The 25,551-nt window shown below is 36.0% G+C and overlaps 3 protein-coding genes and 1 pseudogene across 4 annotated transcripts; 2 read left to right on the forward strand and 2 right to left on the reverse strand.

Moving 5' to 3' along the window:
• The first annotated feature begins 2,027 nt into the window (after positions 1–2,027).
• LOC125810825 (cyclic nucleotide-gated ion channel 18) lies at positions 2,028–6,641 on the forward strand. Of its 2 annotated transcripts, none has more exons than XM_049490313.1 (6): positions 2,028–2,597; positions 2,676–2,888; positions 3,028–3,344; positions 4,173–4,284; positions 4,870–5,106; positions 5,822–6,639. In XM_049490313.1, exons 1-6 carry the CDS (start codon positions 2,151–2,153, stop codon positions 6,566–6,568), a joined length of 2,073 nt encoding a protein of 690 aa, XP_049346270.1. In that variant the 5' UTR covers positions 2,028–2,150; the 3' UTR covers positions 6,569–6,639. The 2 variants fall into 2 exon arrangements, with proteins under 2 accessions (XP_049346270.1, XP_049346271.1); XM_049490314.1 differs by having other exon boundaries at positions 2,461–2,601; positions 5,822–6,641.
• A 1,103-nt stretch (positions 6,642–7,744) lies between these two features.
• LOC125811001 (benzaldehyde dehydrogenase, mitochondrial-like) lies at positions 7,745–15,703 on the forward strand (annotated as a pseudogene).
• LOC125811002 (leucine-rich repeat receptor-like serine/threonine-protein kinase At2g14510) lies at positions 15,592–18,373 on the reverse strand. The gene is made up of 7 exons (XM_049490491.1): positions 17,608–18,373; positions 17,417–17,527; positions 17,159–17,263; positions 16,850–17,068; positions 16,437–16,552; positions 16,089–16,349; positions 15,592–16,005 (listed from the first exon to the last, which is right to left on the reverse strand). The coding sequence occupies exons 1-7, from the start codon at positions 18,371–18,373 to the stop codon at positions 15,727–15,729; spliced, it is 1,857 nt and encodes a 618-aa protein (XP_049346448.1). The 3' UTR covers positions 15,592–15,726.
• A 2,131-nt stretch (positions 18,374–20,504) lies between these two features.
• Positions 20,505–24,988, reverse strand: LOC125810836 (uncharacterized). The gene is made up of 6 exons (XM_049490327.1): positions 24,759–24,988; positions 22,630–22,919; positions 22,403–22,509; positions 22,136–22,268; positions 21,842–22,036; positions 20,505–21,106 (listed from the first exon to the last, which is right to left on the reverse strand). Exons 2-6 carry the CDS (start codon positions 22,903–22,905, stop codon positions 20,792–20,794), a joined length of 1,026 nt encoding a protein of 341 aa, XP_049346284.1. The 5' UTR covers positions 22,906–22,919; positions 24,759–24,988; the 3' UTR covers positions 20,505–20,791.
• Positions 24,989–25,551: the final 563 nt, after the last annotated feature.

The raw sequence follows: 25,551 nt of genomic DNA on the forward strand, positions 1-25,551 counted from the left end.
TATAAAGCATATGGCACATAAAAATAAAGTATAAGTATTCAATAAAGAAAACTTATACTTTATTTTAACACATAAATAAGAATAATATAATTAAAATTTATTCTAATTAATAATTTCTTACAAATAATTTAAGCCGATAGGAATATATATTTGTAATACTCAATCTTGAGAAGTTCAATTTTGGCTGCTAAAACCAATAACTTTGCTTCGATTTTTATGGAACAAATCAAGTCATCATTGGAATAAGAGTTCGAATCAAATAGAACTAAGAACTATGATATATTAAACGGGTAAATAAAGTGATTACCTAGAGTATTATTGTCATTTAATTTGCATTAAGAGTAAATAAAATATTACTATAAGAATTTTGTGTATTCAAGAACGAGGCTATGATTCTACTTATTATAGAATATTTCGTAATTTGCAATCAAACAACATAGTGCATGCACCAAACTCACAAATATATTTACAAAACTACGTTTGAAGAGTGTAAATAAAACTACATAAAGTTCGATTAACACCAATTATTGAATTGATTGATATTAATAATTAGGATCAATAATAGTGTACGTGAGAAGGCAAGGGATATTTTTAAAAAAAATCGCTATCAGCGAATTATGGTGAGTATTGAAAGAAACAAAGTTGTAGGAAACGTGTAGCATCTTTATTTAATTTTTGTATACATATCAAAACCATATCTTCCATGCATCATTCTCACTTTTTATAAATCAAGTGGCCTACCAGTTTTGCACCCTACTTTTGTGGAAATAAATCCATGCAAGATTTTGTATATATTTTGGATTAAAATTATCAGAAAAAAATTATTGCTTAGGGAAGACGAGAGTTCTAAAAGTCTGAAATCGTTAATGAGTTTTTGAGTCGTAGTTTGTATAGTTTTGAAACAAAACTCCTGCTAAATTTAAATTTCTATTATGCGGACAACTTTAAGGGATCTTTGATAAATGAAAAAAGTGCAACTTTCATAAAGTACATTAATATAGGTGCTAATTACTTATCTTGTTCAGATTGCTTGTAGATATATTGTATTTGCCTTTGAATACATTATATCTAGCAACTGTATCTTGTCTCTTTTCTTTCTCACTCGTGTTTTTCCTGACCTCCCCTCCCTCTACTTTTTTGTATATGTGTATCTAATACCAAATATGCATTAATGTATCAAGTGTATCCGTGTATATCAATTTTCATTCAGTGTATTTAATATCAAATATCTAGTGTATGCGATATTAATTTCATGTACCCAATATAAAAAATAGCATTAATGTATCCAATATATTTGCGTACCTGTGATGTATCTAGTGCACTTGTGCACAAATACATCTATTTGATATCAATTTTGTGATGTATCCATACATCACTTAGAAAAACGCGAAAATATAGTTATGCAGATTCATATATATATGACGTAATTATGCCTTTACTATATATTTGGGAAAAAATGAAGACGAAAATATAATTATACAGATACATATATCTAATGTTATTACGCCTTAATTAATAATCCATGATAGAAATATTTATCTAATTAAATAGTTTTTCGATGAAAATTACTGCGACTTTGGTAAATATGAATCAATAGATCGAAATTCCCCCCTCCCCCAGTCCCCACAAAAGACGACCCAAAGAAAAAGAAAAGAAAAGAAAAGGAAAGGAATCCAAATGGGGCCTGGCCCATTTCGTGGTCGCACTAGTAAGCCCATTTCATTGTACCTAATTTCCCGCCTTTTTTCCAGTGTGATGAAATAATGTTTAGGGAAGAAAATATATTAAGTCTAATGATGATTAGGATGCTATTTTAATTAATTAAATTTGAAGCTTTGACATGTGTTGTTAACCAAATCCTACAAACTTCCGAAGTCACAGGTTTTCCTCACATAATTTTCAATGGCAGTAAAGGAAGCTTTGATGAAAAAAGGAGCTTCAATGGAACACTCTTCATTCATTCTTCCTTCTTTTCTTCTCCTTCTTTATCCTGTTTTTCTAGTCCTAATTATACCACAATTTTCACTCACTGTTGCATTCATAATACAAAAAATTTATTGGAATTTGATTAATTTTTTTGTGTGTTGTGTTTTCCAGAAGAGAGATAATCTTCCGGGATCCGATTTTGATATCGGACTCCGCCATGGAAGATGACTAGAATATTTGAAAAGCCGGCGTCTCACCTTCGTCATTTACAGCAATCGTTGAAGAACAAATCATCTTCGACTGATGTGCCATGGTGGCGCCAAATTCTCGACCCAAACAGCAATATTGTCAATCGCTGGAACTATGTCTTCCTCCTTACCTGTCTCATCTCTCTTTTCATCGATCCACTTTACTTCTACGTACCTTTCGTCAGCGAAAGAGCTTGTATGTCCACTGATGACGAAGCCGCCCGTGAAATTACCATCTATCGTTCTCTCACCGACATCTTTTACTTCCTCCACATTGCCATGAAGTTCCGCACCGCTTTTGTTGCTCCTAGCTCTAGGGTTTTCGGCCGGGGTGAGCTTGTTATGGACCCCCGTGAAATTGCTATACGATATCTCAAGACTGATTTCATCGTTGATTTTACAGCTGCTCTTCCCCTGCCTCAAGTCAGTACATATCCATTTAATACTCTACTCCGTTTATTATTGTTAAATTTGAAGTATTAATTAACAGTGCCATTGCAGATTGTCATTCGGTATGTAATCCCAGCAGCAAAAAGAAATGGGTCTGGTCATTCCAAAAGTACACTTGCACTTATCGTTCTCATACAATATGTGCCAAGGTTATTCGTTATTTTCCCATTAAATCAGCAGATTATCAAAACTACAGGTTTTATTGCTAAAACAGCCTGGGCAGGAGCAGCTTATAATCTCCTTCTGTTCATGTTAGCGAGTCATGTAAACACTCATTTCCCATTCCCTTTCGTTTCGTAATAATATATCTATTCCAACGCAAGATATTTGTTGGATTTGATGTCAAAGACATGGACAGAAATCACCTGATTTGAGAATTGTGCATTTTCTTCTTTGTGTGCAGGTGGCAGGAGCTTCCTGGTACGTGGCATCTATAGGAAGACAATTCTCTTGCTGGGCAATTGAATGTAATAAGGAGCGTGATGCAGTTCCACCCTGCATTCTTGAATTTTTAGACTGTAGCAATGTTGATGAGGATAGTTATATACGTGATTACTGGCGAAACAGCACAAAAGTGCTTGACAAATGTGATGCTGTAAATGATGAAGATTCTGGTTTTAAGTTTGGAATTTTCGCTGATGCCTTTACTAATGAAGTGGCTTCATCATCATTCATGGCGAAATATTTATACTGTCTTTGGTGGGGTCTAAGAAATTTGAGGTTTGATTTCTTGAACTGCAAATTTACTCTTCTTCTTCTTCAGTCCCTTCATTCATTCTCAGTTTTGCATATTCAATGGTGTTGGTGATTATAATTGAAAGTTGGCGTCTCAAAGTAATTCCTAGAGACATTCGTCTTCTGACATACTCCTTCATTTTTTGTTATTTATATGACAGTATTTGAGAAAGAAATACTATTTACACATACGCTAAATATAGGTGACTTACCAAAAGAAACCCTTAGATCTTTTGGTCTTAATGCCATATCATTCCTATAATAAAAGAGACTAATTAAGGGTAATATGGGAGCATCAGAAATGAATGGTGTCAATCTTCTTGAAATGGAAATTGGGAAGAATATTATTTCACTTTAGCTGCTTTCGGTTCCACTTTATACATTCTGATAGAATTTATGTAATCTAGTCTAGCTTTTAAAGGACTCTTTGCGTTTAGATCTGCATCCGAATATGCAAGTCACTCTGTCTGTTTGGTACCCAGTCTCTTATGTTTGGTTAATTCATCAGGCAGCTAAGATTCGACTAGGATTTCATAAAATGTTCACCGTTGTCTATCTCGGCTACTGAATTTTTGGCAAGCATTTTCACTGCTGTTAATCATTGTAAATGATAAAGTATAGTGATCCTCTGAAAACTGTCTTGGGATCATGTAAGGCTACCACATAAAATGTCACAGTGAAGATTTGGATCACATAAATGATTTAATGAAAATGAATTCCTTGTCTCCTTTGTTGCTTAGGATACCATCAAATTCCTCGGTTCTTTTTCCAGGTAGAAATCTTATATTTATCTTTACAAATGTTGTCTTGCAGTTCATATGGGCAGAATTTGAATACTAGCACATATATTGGTGAAACCTTATTCAGCATTTTCATAAGTATCATCGGTTTAGTTCTCTTTGCACAGTTAATTGGAAACATGCAGGTAAGATTTTGAGGATAATATTTGTCTGTATAGATCACTATTATCACCTAGTGCAGTTATCTGAAGTAATTTCATCATGGTTTATATACATGAATGATTACCTATACATGTTATGTCATACACCTTCAAGTTGTTATAATTATTCACCTCTAGAACAATGTTAAGCATGATAACACTGTTGATAAGATTTTGTTAATTTGTGATAGTTTATTTACATAATTTTGTGTTAATTACCAGCTAAATATCTTACGGAGTTGGATTAATTCTTTGAAGAGTAATCAGAAACCTCTAAGAGCTTCAATTTCATTTTTCAAGTTAATATTCCTGCTATGTGCCATTACTCTAGATATGTTCCCTACAATCTCAAATTATAAGCAGCTTAGGTCCATTGGGTTTGATAGTATAATATTAATCAATATTACTTCTGGGTTGAGTTGGATACTGCTTTTAGATTATGCTTAGGGGTTAGTCGGTAATTTGTAAGGTTTTTTAAGAGTTTGAGCTACCATTTTTCATTTTGTTTCATCTAGTTTAGGACATGCTTCTTTGTCCTTGATATACTTCTGAAATTTCTGCCCTTTCCAGACTTATCTGCAATCTATGACCGTAAAAATTGAGGAATGGAGAATTAGAAAAAGAGATATAGAAGAATGGATGAGGCACCGACAGTTGCCTGAAGACTTGCAAGAACGTGTTCGCCGCTTTGATCAATGTAAATGGCTTGCAACAAGAGGAGTTAATGAAGAAGAGATCTTGCAAACTTTGCCTTTGGATCTTCGTCGTCAAATCCAAAGACACCTATGCCTTAATCTTGTTCGACGAGTATGTCTTTCTGGCACTACACTTATCATTATTTTGCTTGGCTCGTGCATTATATATTAAACTATCATGACATATTGATGTATGCTGCATTCTTTTCTTCTTGAGACTTGATGGGTTGTCAGTATCTCAAGCAGAAACTCTGACCACTGGTCCCAGGAAATCCTTTGTTCCTAAATTGGTATAGCTGATATAAATGGTACCTATCGACATTTGCGTATTTTAACAAAATATTTGCACATTTCATGATTTAATTTACATTGTTAAGACCCGGAAACAAGAAACAATCATTGTTCATAGATTATGACATTTGCATCAGCTCTCGTTGATGTTTGATAATAGATTTATTTTCTATCAAGGTTGCCCTTGTCATTGTGATCTTTAGATATATATATGGCATGGCCTGATGATGTAATATATGGTGTTTGCAGTATTTCACTTCTCTTGGAATTGAAATACTTTCAGGAGGCAAACATAAAGGAAAGAAGCTGCAGGCAGAAATATTTGGCCAGTAGTTGAACAAAAATGAAAGATTTGAGCAAAATAAAATAGTTCTATCTCTTCATTCATCAATTTAAGCTTTGACTTGTGATGCACCTTATGTTTTGTATTTGCATCAGCCACATATTTGGACTTGTATTTTTACTCTGTAAATGCCTAAGTCCATCCACTTTTGTTTGCTAAGCTCTAGAGATCCCAAAATCTCCTTACTGCACAGGTTCCATTTTTTGAGCAAATGGATGACCAGCTGCTTGATGCAATATGTGAACGCCTAGTGTCGACCCTGAGCATAATGGGCACCTATGTTGTTCTAGAAGATGATCCAGTGAATGAGATGCTCTTTATCATCAGGGGACAACTAGAGAGCTCCACAACAAATGGGGGAAGATCTGGATTCTTCAATTCTATCACCCTTGGACCTAATGACTTCTGTGGTGAAGAATTGCTGACTTGGGCCTTACTGCCTAACTCAACGCAGTTGCCAGCTTCAACTCGAACTGTGAGAACACTTTCTGAAGTTGAAGCATTTGCACTTCGAGCTGAAGACCTGAAATTTTTTGCAGTTCAATTTAAACGTCTTCACAGCATGAAGCTACAGCATGCATTTAGGTACTATTCTCATCAGTGGAGAACATGGGGTGCTTGTTTTATACAGGCTGCATGGAGAAGGTATATGAAGAAAAAGATGGAATACGAGTTGGCTCTACAAGAGAGCTATTATTATAATCAAGATCCTAACGATGAGGGTAACTACAATGAGCAAAGTTTTGATGACGCTGGTCCTGAGCAACCGTTAGTAGACAGTGGTTCTCGTGGTTCCCAACAACTTGGAGCTACAATTTTGGCCAAACGATTTGCTGCTAATACGAGAAGAGGAATAGAACTGAAGATGGCTGATTCTTCTTCCAGCTTAAAAATGCCCAAGTTGTTTAAGCCAGATGAGCCTGATTTTTCTGCAGAATGAAGGCGACATTACATGTAATTAGTTAGAACACCTTGCATTACTGAAAGGTACTAGTGAGTAATGACAAAGCTAGTACCCTTTTTTTTTTTAATCTTTTTGTAAATTTCAGGAACAATAGGCCTTTTTATATTTTTGATTACAGCACTCTTCCTTTTTCAATCATGTGAAATACAACCTTCTTTTCTAGTTGATTGTGCCTAAAAATTGTGCAGTTTCAAAAAGGTACATACTCCCTCTGTCCCAATTTATAACTTATTTTCCTTTTTAGTCAGTTCAAAAAAGAATGACACATTTCTATATTAAGTAACAATTTAATCATAAAATATCTACTTTACTCTTAATGAAATGATTTACAATCACACAAATTTCTATCATTCATTTTGAAATACAAGTTTTAAAAGTCTTCCTTTCTTTCTTAAATTTCGTGTCAAGTCAAACTATCTCACATAAAATGGGACGGAGGGAGTATTAGATTGTCATATCTGTTACTAAAAAGGAAACATACAAGCTGTTTTTTCAAGTCAAAATATGGGAAAGTACAATTTTTGAAGCAATAAAGTATAATTTATTTAAGCATAATAATAATAATATACCAGAATTACCCCTGGCTAGGGAAGTAGGCATGTTGACGAACATCTGCTTCCCTTAGCCTCTTGTACTATATAGTAGTAATATATACTGATGATAGTGTAAATAATTTTGAATGACTATGATTTAATCAATTACTAAAGTTAGGCAAAATGGTCTGATGAATTCTTATATTTATATGAATTTGCATTGTGAATCATTCTACTTAATTTTTTATCAATTAAATCCTTAAATTCAATAAAACACAATGTATTAAACTCTTTGACCATGGATCATGTTTATGTGACATTAAAATTGCTGAGTTGGCGAGAGAGTGTGACTATCCGCATGTTAACAAGTGAACATCATATTTTGAATTTTAAATTATTAAAATTATAAAAAAAAATTAAAAAGGAAAAAATCTAACTTCTTCCCCCACCACCTTCTTTTTCAGCCATCCCACCCCCACTCCATCGTTGCCCCAACCCCCATTTTTTCCTTCTCCACACCCTATGTTTTCTTCTTTAGCCGATCTTGGCATTAGCGCTTTCATGACGTCAGGTTTTATGGCGATTATCAGTGGAGGGAGAGAGCGGTGTTGGTTCCATGATGGTGCTCGCCGGTTTGCAGTGGAGTGAGAGGGAGAGAGATGGAGCTGGTCCCTTTTTCGCTAGAATGAGAGGCGGTGCTGGTCTCTTTTCCGCAAGAATAGGAGGCAGCGAGATAGTTTGTTGGTACGCTGGAGAGGAGACGCCATTTTCTGGTGGTTCGCAGGGGGTTGTCGGCAGGGGCGGACCCACATATTAAGTTATTGGTGCTCGAGAACCCATTGACCCAGGCGGATTTTTTTTATATATATATATATATATATAGAAAATGCTAAAAAAGTTATATAATATATCCTTTAGCACCAAATATCCAAAATGTCTTGTAGGTGCGTTGGTCGTGAAGTTGAATGCTGGGATTGTTAAAGCATCACTTCGGGGGTCCTGGTGTAACCCCATAATTTTTGTTGACAAAAATGAAACTTCTTTCATAGTTTTTGTCTTCTTTTTATATCTTTTCACAAACTTTTTCTTATATTTCTTTCTAGTTTTTTCAGTTTCCTATTTTTTTGTTCATTAACTAACTAAAAATTATTAGTAAGCCTCTATAAAAAAAAAAAATCTTGACTAGCAACTTTATGTTAAAGGAATTGAGCATCCACGACTATCAAATCTTGGATCCGCCACTGGTCGTCGGTAGTGTAAAGAAAGGAAAACAGTGAAGAGGAGAATGAGGCAGGAGATGGCACGAGAAACTGGTCACGGCGACCAAAAGGTTTGCTGGCCAGAGCTGGTGGTGAGGCCGCTTATGCGATGGCTGGTTCTGCCGACCCAACATGTTATTGAGATAGGGTTGGGATAGTATTTTACAAGCCCGTTTAAAACTGGGGCTTATAAGCCCAACCCTTTTAGGCCCTTAGCCCTTGAGGCTTGATCGGGGCCGAGCCGGGCCGGGGTCGTCCCATGGGACAAATTATTTAATTTTAATTAAAATAATTATTATAAAAATAAGAATAAAACACTAGAAATCCTAAATAATTGTTTGTGGAGTTTTTCTAAGGAGCTTACCTCATGAATTTCTTTATTATTTAGTTTTGAATATAAGACTTGGATAGTAAATACTATTTATATTATATGTGATCAAATGTTTTATGGCTTGAACAATTAATTAGTTTCTTGATTACATTTTAAAAAAAATATTTTAAGTAATTATGTATTGCTAACTAAAGTTTTAATCAGAAGTGTTCTTTAGTTTACTAGTTTGTTTTTCAGATATTTTTATTTTTTTCTTTAAATATTTATTTCTAGATTTTATTTAGAATTATTGAAACAATGTTACTGTTTGTGACATTGATTTGACATAAAAAAAAAAAAGGGTCAGCCCGCCCCAGCCCATCAAATTCTTTGGCTCACGAGGCTTGGGCGGTGTAGGGCTGGGCTGGCCCGTTTTAACAGCTCTAAATAGAAGGGTCTATAATACAAACTCATACAAGTACAAACAAGGGTCCATCAGACCATTTCGCTTTATAAGTTATAACAAGTTATACATTTATCTTATTTTCGAGGTCACTAGTTTCATTGCTTCACTTATAACGGGTTTAGATGGTATAAAGTAGCCCTAATTATTTTAGATTACACGGTTAGTTTACTTGATTGTCTAAACAAAGTTTAAGAAAGAAATTTTGAACCTAAGCTAAATATAGAGCAAAGGGTTCCTTAATTTTCATTTAATAATTAAATTTATCCTCCGTTATAGTTCTTAGGCATAATACATAAACATGACCCTTAATTTGACTTCAGCGGACAACTATGCCCTCCAATTTTGAGTGCACACAAGTGGACACTTAAATTTGTATAAAATTGAATAAGTAGACACACGTGTCCTACATGGCATAATACACGTAGGTCGCCATGTAGGATACAAAATTGTCATGTAGGACGAATGTGTCTATTTGTTCAATTTTATACAAATTTAAGTGTCTACTCATGTACACCCAAAGTTAAAATAATTATCACGCCAAATTAAGGATCATGTTTATGTATTATGCCTCGTTCTTATAACGGAAAGCTCAGAATCAGCCCAAATTATTCAAAAATGAGAAGAAAAAACCACCCGCCCCTTATATAACCCGCAACCGACCAACTAACAAGTAAAACCCACCCAAGTCCAAGAAAGCAAAAACAAACCCCTCTAATGGCGGCGTAGCGGCGGCGCATCTTTTTCCATGAGTTGCCAAGTTCAAGAAATCAAAATCAAACCCCTCTAATGGTGGCGTGGCGTGGCGGCGGCGCATCTTCTTCCATGTTTTCCAAGAAAAGGGAAAATAACTTTGCCTTTTTCCATCTTCTACAGTTTCCATAATTTTTGCCTTTCTTAGAATCTACTCACTTCAACCAAATACAAATCCAACAAAGAAGAGATAAAACGCAATAAAATGAATAGCATGCCAGAGGAAAATCTCAACACCTGAATAGACATAAAAAAAAAATCAACTTAGCAGTTAAATAAAATATCACATACCACACAAGACGGAGCAGGATCAACAGCAGAAGTTACCGCGTAAATCGCCATGAACCCAACCACAAAAGCAGAGACAAATGTCAATCGCCCCAAATCCAGTACATTCTTGTACTGCAATTCCAATCACATCGCCTTAAATTGCCGCAAACCCAGTAACTTGGTGATGTTTGAGGAAGATGGAGAAATTGATTCTTTTCTATTGGGTGGATAAACTCACCAAGAGTAATTGAAAATAAATTTGGTTTGTTTTGAGGTTGAAGTTTAATTCAGATGAGATAGTACTTTGCTGGGTTTTGAGAAAACTGAAATTGTGTTTGTTTTTTTATCATAATGGTGAGGATTCTTTTATTAGTTTTGGTTTGGATTTTAATTTGATGGGTTGCGGTCGGATTTAATTGAGAATTCATTCTAACTATTAAATGAAAATTGATGGGTATTTTTCTCTGATAAATATATTGCAAGTACTTCTATAGTATACCAAAAGTACATTCTTAGATTATAATAAAAGTAATCCTTTTCTAATCAGAAGAACTATTTTCACCTGTGTTTTTTTTCTTTGGTATCTTGATGATTGAACAAAGCTAACTGTGTCTTGAAATTACTCCACTTGATTTTTTTGAGATTTTAATGCTTTCGGATACTTATTTTTTTTTTTTTAAAAAAAAAAAATTCTGATTTTCTTGAGAAAGGAGCTAGCTAATTATAGGTTTTGCAATTTCAATCTACAGGTAGATACTCCAACTACTGGAAAAAGGGTATCAGAAGGTTTTGTAGCAGTGCCGTGGTGCATGAAGAGCCAATCCCTCCACCTGTTGAGATTAAATATAATCAGCTTCTCATAATGGACAGTTTGTTGATGCAGCCTAGGTTGACGGAAAATCTTTTGATTTATATGTTATTCTATAAATCTAAAGAGTAATATGGAGAATACTATGTCTTCAGGAAAGACATTTCCTACATTTGACCCTCGAACAGGGGAAGCCATTACTACGGTTGCCGAGGCCGACACTGAAGATGTCAACCGTGCAGTCTCTGCTGCCCGTATTTGATGAAGGACCATGTCCTAAAATGACTGCTTATGTAAGCATATGTACAGTAACCGACCCTTCTTATCTTTCGATATCCTCTTCCTTGTCCCAACAGTGAGAGGCGGATTTAGAATTTAAACTTAATATGTTCAACCTTTAAGGTTCTTATCACTAAACACATTGATCTATCGGGCCTATGTGTTTAGATTTTAATATTTGCTCTCATTTTAATACTTTTCACATATGTATTTATGTCCTGCATTATATGGTCCCTCTAACTACGAAGTTAATTTCTTGGATGGTCATTCAACTAATAGTAATTATTTGAGTAATATAAGTCACTTTCTTTGTTGAAGAAAATTGGAATCAAGTTGAAAAATGACTTTCTGAGATAATAACTATTAGTAAAGTGACCATATGAGAAATCAATCCGCCTCTGCAGACAAGTACAGCTTGTTTAAACTTCCTGTCTTACAGCATGTACAATAATGTGCTTGCTTAACCAAATATATCCAGGAAAGATCATGTATAATGTTGCGGTTTGCTGATTTGCTTGAGAGGCACAGTGATGAACTTGCAGCACTTGAGACTTGGGATAATGGAAAGCCTTACGAACAAGCTGCAAATGAAGAAATACCAATGCTCATTCGTCTTTTCAGATACTATGCTGGTTAAGAAAATAAAAAAAAATGGCATTATGTTTCCTGTTGACAGTTTAATAACCACTTATTGTATATCCAATGACGTTCTAATGTTTGCTGAATCACCCTGAATGCTTTTCTAAGTATTTCTGCTTACATTCTTATTCAGGTTGGGTGGATAAAATTCACGGTCTTACAGCTCCTGCTGACAGTTTGCACCATGTTCAGACCCTGCATGAGCCAATTGGTGTTGCCGGACAGATAATACCCTGGAATTTTCCGCTATTAATGTTCGCTTGGAAAGTTGGCCCTGCACTTGCTTGTGGTAACACTGTCGTACTAAAACCAGCAGAACAAACACCACTCTCTGCCCTGTATGTGTCAAAGTTATTCCATGAGGTATGTACCCATTTTTAGTCTGCACCGGTCGTGAATTCACAGAATTCTAATGAGTACTCATTTGTACTTGTCATTTAGTTCTTTCTAGTATGTTTACAAATTCAGTATTTCAAATATACAAGTGGAAACTTTTCCATAATTATTGCAGCTCAACTCGAAGATTTCTCCGTCTATACAAGATGATAGCCAGTAATTTGTGCTTCACTCCATCTGTCAGGTTGGACTTCCCCCTGGAGTCTTAAATGTCATTCCTGGATCCGGTAGTGCAGGTGCAGATCTTGCCAGTCATATGGATGTTGATAAGGTATTTTCTGAGTTTCGGCTTTAGTTCTTGAATAGGAATTTACAGAACAAATGGCTTATGTTTCTTCTGATAAACCTACACGACAAAGTCCAAGGCAGTTTTGATATCAAATTTGAAATGTTGGATTATATAAAGGAGTGTCAGAACATGGTATTTCAGTTTCAACATATCTCTAGGTATCAATGAAGCTATCTGTCGCTAATTCTACCCCCTCTCCCACCCCAAAGAAGATTAAAAGAAGTAAAATAACCTAATTATAGCCTCTCATTAGATAGTATAATCCACATGTAGAAAATGAAGAAAATTTTATCTTTTTCTTCCGGCTTCCCCATTAAAAGTCATACAACATAAAGAGGTTATGCATCCTGATGTCCTTTCAGCTTTTGTATTTCATGCTTGCTTTTATTGATACAGCTGTGATGTGTAAAGCTTTCTGAGTGAATATTCTGGAATAGGTGAGGGAGACTGAAGGAGCACTGACATCTTCTAGTACTTGTTTTTGTATAGATTTACACAGCTTGGCCCTCGACATAACTTCTTGCATCTTTTCCCCGTATAAAATGATTTTTTTGGTGATTTTTTATTTTTCCTGTGATGTCTAAATTGCAATGTGTCTCTACATCACTCCTTTTGGTGTCTACAGATTGCTTTTACGGTGTCCACAGAAATTGGTAAAGCTGTCATAGGTGCAGCTGCAAAGAGCAACCTAAAAGCCAGTGACATTGGAGCTCCGAGGAAAATCTCCTTTCATCATTTGTGAAGATGCAGACATTGATAAAGCTGTCGAGTTGTCTCATTCTGCCGTTTTCTTTAACCAGGTGCAAAATTTTCCACTCTTGGAAAATTGCAACCTCTGATGCTTGCTCCGGAATGGAATAAATTTCAAGTATCTGCAGGGACAATCCTGCTGTGCTGGATCTCGGACATTCGTACATGAAAGAGTATATGATGAATTTGTGGAGAAAACCAAGGTTCGTGCTTTAAAACGTATCGTTGGGGACCCTTTCAAGAAGGGAGTTGAACAAGGTCCTCAGATACTGTTTTTTCGTGTATCGCTGTCCCCTCTGTCATGGATAATATAAAAAAAAAAAAAAAAATAGTTAAAAAAATTCTTTGCCAACTTAAGGACAAGAAGGAATAATATATGTTCACCAATTTGGATGTAGCCAACTTTTCAGGCAATGGAACCTTTATTATTTCCTTTTCAGCATCTTACACAAACTTAAATCATGAAGCTCCAGCAAAGGGAAGTAGTAATCACGGACTTTCATTTACATTTCTGAAGTAGTTGTAACATGAATTTTTTGTGTTATCAATAGATTGATAGAGTCATACAGAGCAATTTGAGAAGATCCTTAAGTACATAAAATCTGGTACTCTTGAGTCTGGAGGGGAAAAATTGGGTTCCAAGGGATTCTATGTCCAACCTACTGTCTTCTCAAATGTCCAGGTATAACTGCCATTGTCCATAGAATATATCCATACGTAAGGTGAAAAAGATAAACTTCGTACTGATGACATCTAATTGTTTTGTTTAAAATTATTTTTCAACTATTAGGATAACATGCTGATTGCCAGAGATGAGATATTTGGGCCAGTGCAGTCCCTCTTGAAATTCAAGTGAGATTACATTTCATTTGTAATGTAGCTGTGCTTGTATTTTGTTTATTAACACTGAATCTGACCTTGAAACTAACAGGGATGTTGAAGAGGTCATTCGAAGGGCAAACTCGTCACATTATGGGTTGGCGGCGGCCGCAGTGGCGGATTCAGGATTTAGAGTCCGTGGGTGCCAAATAGACTTATTGATTAAATTAATTTTATATTTGATTAAATTATTCGTCTTTGAATATATATCATAAATCAATCAATAAAATATAAATAATAAGATATTACAAATCCTCACTCCACACTAAAAGCATGAAGTTAACAAATTTAAAACTTTCAATAATATTACTAATATTATAAATATTCATCATTCATTTACAATTGTCCTCGACGAGTTTTCATATTCTGAAAACGATCGATAATGACATCATTACTAACATTTATAAATACATCACGCTCTATGCAACACACTAGACAATAATTTGAATATTGATTACCGATACTATTCCGCACTTCATTTTTTACGTGCTTCATTGACGAAAATGCTCTGTCCACAGTTGCCGTAGCAACAGGTAAATCAAAGTCAACTTTACAAGTAAATAAACAAGTGAGAAGTCAAAGGAGTAATAATGTAATTAATTTAATTTAAGTCAATAACAATTATAAAAAAATAAAATAATGTGCCAGCTGTTTTTCCTTAAAAAAACATGCTTGGAGCCTTATTTTTTCTTAAGAAACGTCTGCAGCAAATTTCTCAAAAAATTAGGTACAAATGGGATTCGAACCACGACATCAGCCTTCTAAAGTTGCCATCCTACCATGGCACCACAAGTCAGTTTTGTTCTCTGGGTGGCACGCTTTATATTTATATAAATATTATATATATATATATATATATATATATATATATATATATACCTATGTATATATAGAGTTTCCGTCGAAGTTCGGGGGTGGCGTGGCACCCCCACACCCCTTCATAGATCCGCCCCCGCCGGCGGGTGCTTTTACCCAGAATATAGATGCAGCCAACACAATATCTCGAGCCCTTAGAGTAGGGACAGTGTGGATTAACTGCTTTAACATCTTTGATGCTGCCATTCCTTTTGGTGGTTATAAGATGAGTGGACATGGAAGAGAAAAGGGAGTCTACAGCCTAAGTAACTACTTGCAAGTCAAAGCTATTGTTACCCCTCTGAAGAATCCAGCATGGCTGTAGTTTTCCCTCCTGCTTTCTGATACTCCTGAGATGTCATGCAACATGGCAATCTTGTTTTTTTGAGGTCACTTGTATACAGTGTAGATAAGACCAAAACGCTATATTGTGTTTGTGTTATTGTTTGTTACTAACTTTTTATGATTTGATAACAATATGCAACCTTGTTTGTGTGAAACCTTTCTTGTATTTCTGTAGCTCTGATGCAAAATAGGATCTTGTTTTTGAGTTTTGTGGGAATGTAATGAATTGATATATAGATGTAATGTTATACTTCTATATTACTACGGTATATATCTTGTTCAATGAACTGTCTATGATGAGAAAGATTAGGTAACATTTTCAACTATTGTTCTATATTGTTCTTGGAAAGAAGTTGAAGACCACACTGGTGTAGTGTGAGGTGTTGAAGCTTTTTCCCTTCTTGTTATAGCTAAGGCCTCCTCCAGTTTGTCAACAACGTTCTCAATGGAGGGTCTTTGTTGCTTTGGTGCAATGCAAGAAATAGCTAGCTCCAGTGTGAGCTGGAAAGCATCTGTTGAGTAATCTCCATGAAGTTTTGGATCAACAAAATCCACTGCCCTTCTTTCCCTCAACAGCGATTTTGCCTGAAATGACAGGTATTTATCAACATTCGTATAATCTTCTAAGAGTAATGAATGATTGATTTGTGAAAGGGATATTTGCTTACAATTTTGTCCAGCCGTGTTGGTTTTTCCATGTTCATATTGATAACTTTCCTTCCAGAGAGGATCTGCAGAAGTACTATTCCGAAACTATAGACATCGCCTGCTGAATTTACATGATGGTTTGTTTCATATTCAGGATCGACATAACCATAGGTGCCTCTCACTTCTGAGATCATGTAGGATTCGTCAATGTCTATCACCTTGGACAATCCGAAATCAGAAAGCTTAGCTTCAAAATTCTGGCCTAAGAGTATGTTTGTAGGCTGTGGATTAATATAAAGCAAGTGACTTAGCCATTCAGGAAAGTCCAAAGTTCAAACCTTTGAAGTGAATTCATAACCATTTTCTACCTTTATATCGCGGTGGATTATACTTCTGTCATGATAGGTGTGAAGAAACAAGAGTCCCTTAGCACTATCAATGGCAATCTCAAGCCTTTGGGTCCAGGATAGTACTCTATTGTTTGCTGTTTCAACAAAGGTAATCTCACCATTCACCATTACACAATAGAGGGAAGGGACAAGGAAACAAAAGGAAATGAAATAGCTCTTTCAATAGCACTCAATAGTGTGGCTTAGCATTCAAATCCTATAAAAGACAAAAAAGCGCTAGGTGATTTCTTTCCTTCTATTTAATCCTTGCTGAGTAGAGTTATCCAATACTTGTGCAGGTTGAAAGATAGGAGCTTCTAGGTAGAGTAGTCGAGGGAAGGCATAAACAATTGGAGAAGTTGACATTTAAAGCAGAGAGAATTGTTACATACCAAAGAGCCACTGAGAGAGATTGCCATAGGGACAAATTTCATAAATGAGGAAACATTCTTTGGCATTCTTACTATAACCAAGCAAGGCTACCAGGTTTGGATGTCTGACATTAGTTAGGCTTTTGACTTCCCTGAGGAATGTTTCTATACATTCTTCATGGGTTATGTGCTTAATTGCAACCTCCTGATTATTAGGGAGAACTCCTCTATACACCCTTCCTACAAAAATATTATCAGTGAATTTTTTCAAAATTCAACAGTAAAAATCAGTTCCTATAAATGGAGAACAGAGTTAATATAGGTGCTAACCTGCTGTCCCCTCACCAATGAAGTTTGATTCATTTAGGTTGTTTGTAGCTGAGTAGACCTCCTCAATGGAGACTTCCAAACTAGAATCTTTTGGCAGATCTATAGCTGCCAATTAAGTTATCAACCTTTTCAGTCCGTATATGGAACATGTTCAAGAGTTACAAAGATGAAAAAGGTGGCAATTATCTTTCAAGTGACCTGATAGCGTAAAAATTCTTGTACACTGTTAGAAGTTAGACTGAGTGGCAAAAACATTACCAAATTTCTTCTCAGATGCATCTACATTGGCCCTTTTACGTATGAAAGCCCACACAGAGATAAATACAGTTATCAGGACTGCTAGGATTCCTCCAATTAGAACTGATAAAACTGTTTCAAGTTCAAATTACACATTAAACATGAAGTAATCCATCTTCTAGTGATGCACAGAACACTAAAAGTTGGATTACCTGGTCTAAACTTGTGTTTTTCTGTCAGCTCCGAGTGCTCTTCTTCCTCTTGCTCTTTTTTTTGGGTATGTGCAAAGTTCACAGGTTGCTTTTGATTTGAAAGGCAATTGTAAAGCTTTCTGAGCCACGCTTGATCTGTAATTCTAGTACTTGTTAGTGATACTAATACTGCAAACCTACATATATCTGATTCTACCTCCGTGTATTTTTCATTTTTTGACTTCATTTCCTTTATATCTTTCCAGCTATTTACACAGGACTCACACAAATGACCTCTTTTATCAGCAGTGTCCTGAAATTGACAGTTATAACTCAACTTTCTGAGTTTGTCTCCTAACTTTATGTTAGCATCATTAACAGAGAAATCTGAGCAGCTGCCACCAGTTTTTGTTAGCTTCTCAATACCACAACCGAAAGCATCAATTCCATTTCCTTTATCATTCATCTTAGTCAAGCAGTTCGTTTGCTGAGTCGAATTCAGGTACATTTGTCCTGTTTTATTTGCTCTGATTCCCATTGCATAGAGGTAGTCTCGAAAGGGTCCTCCACAGATTTCATCATTCAAGAAACTACCCCAGTTTCCACCTTCATCACGCACATTATACGGTACTGAAAATTTTCCAAGTTGAAGGATGCATTCAGCAGCAGAAGGCTGTGAAAATGTAAGGCAGCAAGTGTTGATTAAGTTGAAAATGCAGATAGAAGTAATGACATTGAGATGTTTAGTCCTGTCCCTTGTGTAAATTCCCATTAGAAGTTCTTCCATCTGCCCGTCTTTCAAAAACAGAGAGGACATATTGAAGTATGTGAGGTTTTTAGATGAGATAGTCACACAATTCAATATAGCAGCGGATATTTTCACGTGTTTGACCCATGAAAAAGAATCAGGCCACTCGTGAGTGGGCGTTGTTGAGATATAAAATAATTAAATGTGGGATTTCACTAATAACTTAAGATAACATTATTCAAATAACATGATTTTCATAGTACCAAACTGCTTAAATATGTCAGCCAAGGGAAGAAAGGCAGTTGAAGGGAAAAAGTTGTGCTCCTTAGAAGAAAGTTGAAGAGAAGTAACTGGTTTCTTGGATGAAAAAAAGGTCTGATTTTTGTACGTGAAAGGTAAACAAGGTGGGCTTTCGATGTGTAGCTGTTTCTTTACGAAGTAAAGAATATTCTTGGTTTAAACCAAACTAGCACTTGTCGAACGCCGGCTTACACCTATGATGAAAATGTAAGGAGGTTTGTAGCTTGTACCATGTTGTTACTTTGATTTTTGCTTTGTTAGTTTTCATTTGTATTCGAGAAAGAATACAACAACTAGAGGCCAGAGACAGGTATCGAGCCATATAATATATGTTCAATAGTTTCAAAGTTTTATGCACTCACAGGTCCCAAATATTTAGACAATCAAGTTACGGTATTTATAAGGTAATCTTTATTATGAACATTAACTGGTACTACTCTTTTCCACATAGCTCACAAGTTAGTACAATATAATTGTGTAACCCAATGTTTAAATGTATCTAAGTATATACAAACGAAAGAACATCACTCTCCACACAAACTATAAGCAGCAACATAAATTTTGTTCAATTCTGGTAGTAAATTCTTAGCTAAGCACCAATTCAATCCCAGAGTCACCCCAAGTCCAGGACTGAACATCTGGTGTGTGGAAATGGAGCTATTTGGTAAACCAGGAATAGAGACGAGTTTACTCGCTATCAACTAATTAGATTTATCAATTTCTTGACCCTCTCTCAACTCAATTCTTGTCTCGTTTGACCATTTCCACTGCTTTCTCCTGCAGATATGGAACAGCCCCTCAGAATATCGGTGCTAGTTCTGCAAATTGGACAATAGAGAGATTTCAGGAGCCACAAGTCTATGCATTCAGCATGAAAACTGTGGTTGCATTGAGGCAACATTCTGCACTTATCACCCACCTTGAAATTGTCCAAACAAATTGCACAGTCCACTGGAGTACTAGTTCCCTTCTCTTTGGCTTGAAAAACGAAGCAAGGAAGCTTTTCTATATCCTCCTTGGACATGGACATGCTGGTGCTCCCACTCTCTGCCATATTAATGTTGTCGGTTCTTCTGTTAAACTCCCTCAATACTACACAGATGTGAATCAGGACAAGAACTCCGACTAAAACAAATAGCGATAGCACTGATATCACCATTACCAGGATTATAACCCGTGTGGCAGTACCCAGTTCTTGGTTCTTCATTGTAAGTTGAATCCTTTTGGAAATCTCATGATCTAAGGAAGAAATGAAGAGATTACTTGCACATTGCAATTACTGAAATGATTATTTTTTTAAGGATTGAGATGAACTTTTGTATAAAATATATATATGAGACCTATCACTTAAAAGAATTTCGGACGGCATAGGAAGTTGACCCGTAACATGTGTTGATGAAGATACATACAAGACCAAGTCCAAACTTGTATCTTCCAACCATTTCTTTTGATGAATTTAGAATGACGCACTTGGCCATTTAGATTTCCTCGGCGAAAAAAATAATTTCTTTTTGCAATGTATAGTGTTGGCCTGGGTTGGGTTGTAGTCATGACTACTATGCAAAGCCCTGGATTCTAACATTTGCCATTTAAATCTCAGCATTGTTGTTGGCTGTCACACGGTATATGATCCTCTTGCCTCAAGGAGCCATCACCTCAACGTGGACAAGGAAAATCTCCAAATATATCATAGGGAATAATTCAACACAAGATGGATACGAGAGCACAAGACAATCATTAGAAGGAAGCGTGTAGATGAAATGCAGCAACTCCCGAAACCAATAGATTTAATATAACATGGGAAGAAAGCAGCAACTCCCAAACTAACATAACATGGCAAACAATGCCATTATGAACAACGTCTCTTGACTTCACAATAATGGAATTTACTTTTCAATCATTAGCATACCATGGGAAAAATGAACGAGCACAATTACATGTATACTGCAATGCAAAGCAAGCATTCATGAATTACTTTAAGTATAATGCAAACGTAATCTAAACCATATTTCAAGACACTATAGAACTATAGTTCTATAAATGGTCTAACTGCCTCGCAAACACCTCAAACCTTTCATGGTATATACAGGTATAAGAAACCAAACCAAAAAATGGGGAAGGACAATGGTGAACTATAGCTCGTTGCTTGCACAAATACTATGAAGCTAAAACTATACCCTCCCTAGTGAGATTGGTTACACGAAGAACTGCTTGAGCACTCAAAGGCGAGAGCTTTGATTGACAGAAATGCTCCCAGGAAATTGTTTCTGGGTCTCCACTCATGGAAATTGTTTCTGGGTCTTCACTCACTACTGGTGGGGGGGTAACATTGAGTGCTTTTTCGTAGATATTTTGCAGTTCTAACAACAGTGTACGAGCAGCCTCCCTTGACTCAGGAAGCTGGTCACTGAGCTGGGATGCAGCTATTCGGATCAAGTTCTCAATTCCATATGCTTTGATTCCCTCTACTCCCTGTAAAACATGCAACTCTGTTAGTAAAGACCAGATTTAGTAGTAAAAAGGAAATTAGGCAAACACCTAAGAAAACAAAAACTAAGAGCAAGACGAAGTTTATTCCTCTTTCACATTTCAGTAATATGATCATACATGAAAAGGCACGAATGTAAGAAAATGTTTCCCGTGCTGAGGGTCCACTAAGATGTAATCTTTCTTGTTTTCATTCAACAAGAACAAATATATACCGCTGAATAATAACCTAACCACCACAAGGGGATTGACTAATGAAAGTGGCTAGCTATAGCATTGTGAACAAAACGTATTGGAGAAACCATGTAAAAGTTACTCAAATGACTGACAAATTGTTACCTAGTCATTTCCTTAACCAGAAAAATAATTCTTAAAACACTCTCAAGAAGGGTTTCCTACTAGGGTGGAGTTTAGTGTCAAGACACTGTCAATAAAACATAGCCAAGGGAAAGATCTTAACAAATTATTACCTAGTCATTCCCTTAACCGGTAAAGTAATTAGTAAAACACTCTCAAGAAATGTTTCCTCCTTGAGCTGAGTTTTGTATCAAGATATTGTCAATAAAACATAGCCAAGGGAAAAGATCTTAGTCAGCAAATAGCAAACAAACTGGGTTAACAATGAATTGCAGGAAAAAATTGTAAGAATGAAAATAGTAATAACTAAAATTCACAGGTCAGGGTGCATAAGGAAGAGATTTTAGAACTTATAACTCTCACCAGACGTGGTACACTTCGAGAAAAGCAGCTTGAAGCTTTTGCTCGAATTCGAGGATTTCTGTGTTTCAGATTTGGTTGCAACTTTGGTAACAACAGTGATGGAGAAACCCATGTTGTCATAGCTATTAGAGCTTTCTCAGCTGCCTCGCATACAAATCGCTTGTCTTGTGAAGATTTCAGAAGAAGTTGTACAAGCTAAGCAAGGAAACAGTCACGTAATGAGCATAAGGACAAGGTAAATTATGAGAAAATATATTGCCAAGGCATTCACAAGTCACAAAAGAGAAAAGTTACCAGTGGATCCATCAAGTCAACTATGCTGTCACAGTATGCTTTGAAAATGTCAGCTGATGCCATAATAGCAGTCTTACAAACAGCACTTCTCGGATTTTTCAAAGATTTCACAACAAGGGAGATCACATTTCCCCTGCTCATTTTAAGTAGTAAACATAAGTAAGACCAGACAGAACAAAAGGAGAGCATACAAAAAGATATGTCTAACCAGCTAGAAAATCATGATCAAACATCTTTCAGGTTATATCCTAGGTGACAAAGACTTACAACATATCAACCATTGCTTCTTTGTGAAATAGGGACAGACGCCGAACGTCATTGAGTGCCTCACACACTAAAACCCAGTCCTTGGATTCTAGCCCAGTCAACAGTGTCTACAAATGAAAAAGGAGAGGCAAAGACATTGAAAAGAGACTTTTGTAACCAATATAAAGAAGGCAAACAGAGATGCAAAATACTACAATGAAACATCAAACTATATCAGGAATCATTACCTTAAGACTTGTGTCAACATCTTCTACATCATTCAAATTCTCAGATTCTATGTATTCCACCTCTGAATTTCCCACCTCTGCCCCAGTATTCACCTTACTGTCTCCATTAAGGCAAGGTCCAACCAGTAAGGCAGGCATTTCTCTTTCCTTATCTTTTGAATTTATATCAACGCTCTCAACCCCTATCACCAGAACACCCCCATTACTGGGGATCTCATTGTTCATCCCAGCTTCAGGTAGTGCAATGAGATCTCTAGCAGCTTCCTCAGACATCATATATGGAGTAGATTCTGAAATACCAGCAGTGTAAAGGGTTATTAAGAGCCACATCAGCAACGCACTTAAGAAATCATTTCTCATGGAACAGAAGAGGAGAAAGCAACATAATAAACAGATATGTGAACTCCGGAGAAGAGGAGAAAGCAACATAATAAACAGATATGTGAACTCCGGAGAAGAGGAGAAAGCAACATAATAAACAGATATGTGAACTCCGGAGAAGAGGAGAAAGCAACATAATAAACAGATATGTGAACTCCGGAGAAGAGGAGAAAGCAACATAATAAACAGATATGTGAACTCCGAAGAAGAGGATAAAGCAACATAATAAACAGATATGTGAACTCCGGAGAAGAGGATAAAGCAACATAATAAACAGATACTATTTTAGAACTAACTTTTGGACCTCAACAATGCTTTCTCATATTTGTGGTCATTCAAGTAACTTATTTCTTTTTCTTCCAAGGTCTCTTCACTAATTTAGCATATCAAGAATTTGTTCTTCTTTTGAAATTTTTGTTTTTTTTTTTTTTTTTTTACCGTGGTTTCCGGGCGTCGCTTTGCGAACCCGACTAGCTGTACCCACCGGGTCCCGCTGTTTCAAGGCGGGTCCACCACGGTTAGTTCCACGGGGCCCTGGAGACGCGGCCGGTTTGTAATGCCTCCAGTGGCCCTGCTGGGGCTCGAACCGAAATTTTTGTTTACAATAGATGGATATTCTCAATTTCACAAGGCTTCACTGAGAATTGTAAATTTTCATAGTGGAACAATATCCTAGTGACAATACAGCTATTAAGGCTTCTATTCAAGATTTGAAGTTGAAATAAAAACCCATCTACGTTGTCCTGAGGAGATAGTTGAATAGTTTAGGCATAGAAGTATCAACCTGAAGATTCCAGGTTCAAACTAGCAGCTATAACACTTGGAATGAGCTGATTTGCTTTAGTGTAGAAGGTTACCTAGTGGATTAGTCAAGGTACCAAAGCTGGCATGACACCACAATCATCAATAAAAAAAAGAAAGAAAAAGAAAAGACAATATTCCGCAAATTAACTATGGGGGCTCACATTATCAAGTAAATGATGTAGCATTAGCTGGAGAAATGGAAAGAGCACACAGTAATCTCAAGTCTTTGTGAAGGAAAAAAAGAACAAGTAACATAATGATCTAATGCTTCTGAACGAACAGTCGAATTTCTTATTTGATGAACTTTAACATTGAAGGTTTGACAACATTACTTCACTTTGAATTGGTGGCATTGGGTGTGAAAATCATTCAGCCAGTAAATTAAGTAGAATAGATGTTGCCAATGTACAAATCACGCAACCTCTTACTCAAATCATGCTGAAAAAACCTTACAAGAAGAAGGCAACTAACACTTTAACCTAGAGCGAAACCCTAAGTTAAGGCCAAATGACATAGTTAGCTCATTTTTGTCCATCCAAGTTAGCAACAAAGCACTTTGAATCACTATTCAAACAATGATTAGATACGTCAAACTCCATTAAATTCTTTTTAAATAATCACTAACGGAAAATTTCCTAGTAATAACAATAGTCACGGCAAAGAAATCGCATCTACACTACAGGATCAGAACAATCAACTCCAACAAGCACTAACTACAAGATAAAACAATCCAAAACGTATTAAAGTAGAATAGCCAAGATCTCAGAGAGAAGAACAACCGCAGATCGTAGTTAGCAACTTCTAAGCAAATACAATCAACAAACCTATACAATTGGATTACTCCATCAGCGATTTACAAAAAATGCAATGTTTAGGGGTTTTAGTAATTCGAATGTACAATACTAAACTAATAAATAAACAGAGTAAGCGAAGATTGAGCATACCAGAAAAATGCGGTGAAATGATCGGGTAAAGCAGCAAATCGAAATGATTTTGAACTCTCCTCTTCAGAGACAAGCAGATTTTAACCTACTAAACAATGGAGGATTTGATGTGTATAGTGAGTGAAGAGTAATAGACAGAGAGAGTAGAAAGAGATAATTTGTAACCGGCGAGAACAGTAGAATGAGACGGCGCTATTTGACACCAAAATTGGGCCGGCAGCACGGGATATGTACATGTGACCGCGGAGCAGAGGGAGTCCAAGGACATAAATTCGCGATTTTCACGTTGGCGAAATTACCCCTACGTCTTGTCAAAATTACCGACACTCATACTTAATTGTCATTTTAATTCTTTTTATACCCATTAAAAAGAGAAATAAATCGGACAAAGAGCATGAATACACTCGATCTTACGCGCGGAAGAGAAAAGAAAAATTAAAAAATCAGCTTCCAAGTGTGATATTTTCAACTGTTAATTGTCACGTAATTAAATATTATGCATACTTCTTCAATATTAAAGAGTATATAGTTAAAAATATTTTTCAATTTTTAATTTCTTAAAATAACAATTTTTGAGATAATTTTTTGAATTAAAACGATGGTAAAATAATCCCCCTGCTTATGAAAGTTGAGACTTCATTTTGAACTGACCTTTCAACAGAAGAAAAGCAATTTTTGAATTTGGTGCCACATCATTTGAGTAAGGACTGTTTCTCCGCTAATTAATTACGTAGTTGTTAATGTGTTTAACCAAAAAAAGGAAAGACTTTAATTAGACAATAATGCGCGCATA

Source organism: Solanum verrucosum, unplaced genomic scaffold (assembly GCF_900185275.1).
Source record: "Solanum verrucosum unplaced genomic scaffold, falcon-dt-bn FXZP01000032.1, whole genome shotgun sequence".
NCBI classification, from domain to species: domain Eukaryota; kingdom Viridiplantae; phylum Streptophyta; class Magnoliopsida; order Solanales; family Solanaceae; genus Solanum; species Solanum verrucosum.

Excerpts from the sequence above, each read along its gene's own strand:
- LOC125811002 (XM_049490491.1), bottom strand. The coding sequence starts at position 18,373 with ATGGAAGAACTTCTAATGGGAATTTACACAAGGGACAGGACTAAACAT. Across the intron at positions 16,553-16,849 it reads TCTCTCTCAGTGGCTCTTTG|CAAACAATAGAGTACTATCC; the intron begins GTATGTAACAAT and ends TTGTTGAAACAG. Across the intron at positions 16,350-16,436 it reads TAATCCACCGCGATATAAAG|CCTACAAACATACTCTTAGG; the intron begins GTAGAAAATGGT and ends ATTAATCCACAG.
- LOC125810836 (XM_049490327.1), bottom strand. The coding sequence starts at position 22,905 with ATGATGTCTGAGGAAGCTGCTAGAGATCTCATTGCACTACCTGAAGCT. Across the intron at positions 22,510-22,629 it reads ATGTTGACACAAGTCTTAAG|ACACTGTTGACTGGGCTAGA; the intron begins GTAATGATTCCT and ends TTTCATTTGTAG. Across the intron at positions 22,269-22,402 it reads GAAGCAATGGTTGATATGTT|GGGAAATGTGATCTCCCTTG; the intron begins GTAAGTCTTTGT and ends TAAAATGAGCAG.
- LOC125810825 (XM_049490313.1), top strand. The coding sequence starts at position 2,151 with ATGACTAGAATATTTGAAAAGCCGGCGTCTCACCTTCGTCATTTACAG. Across the intron at positions 2,598-2,675 it reads CTGCTCTTCCCCTGCCTCAA|ATTGTCATTCGGTATGTAAT; the intron begins GTCAGTACATAT and ends GTGCCATTGCAG. Across the intron at positions 4,285-4,869 it reads AGTTAATTGGAAACATGCAG|ACTTATCTGCAATCTATGAC; the intron begins GTAAGATTTTGA and ends TGCCCTTTCCAG.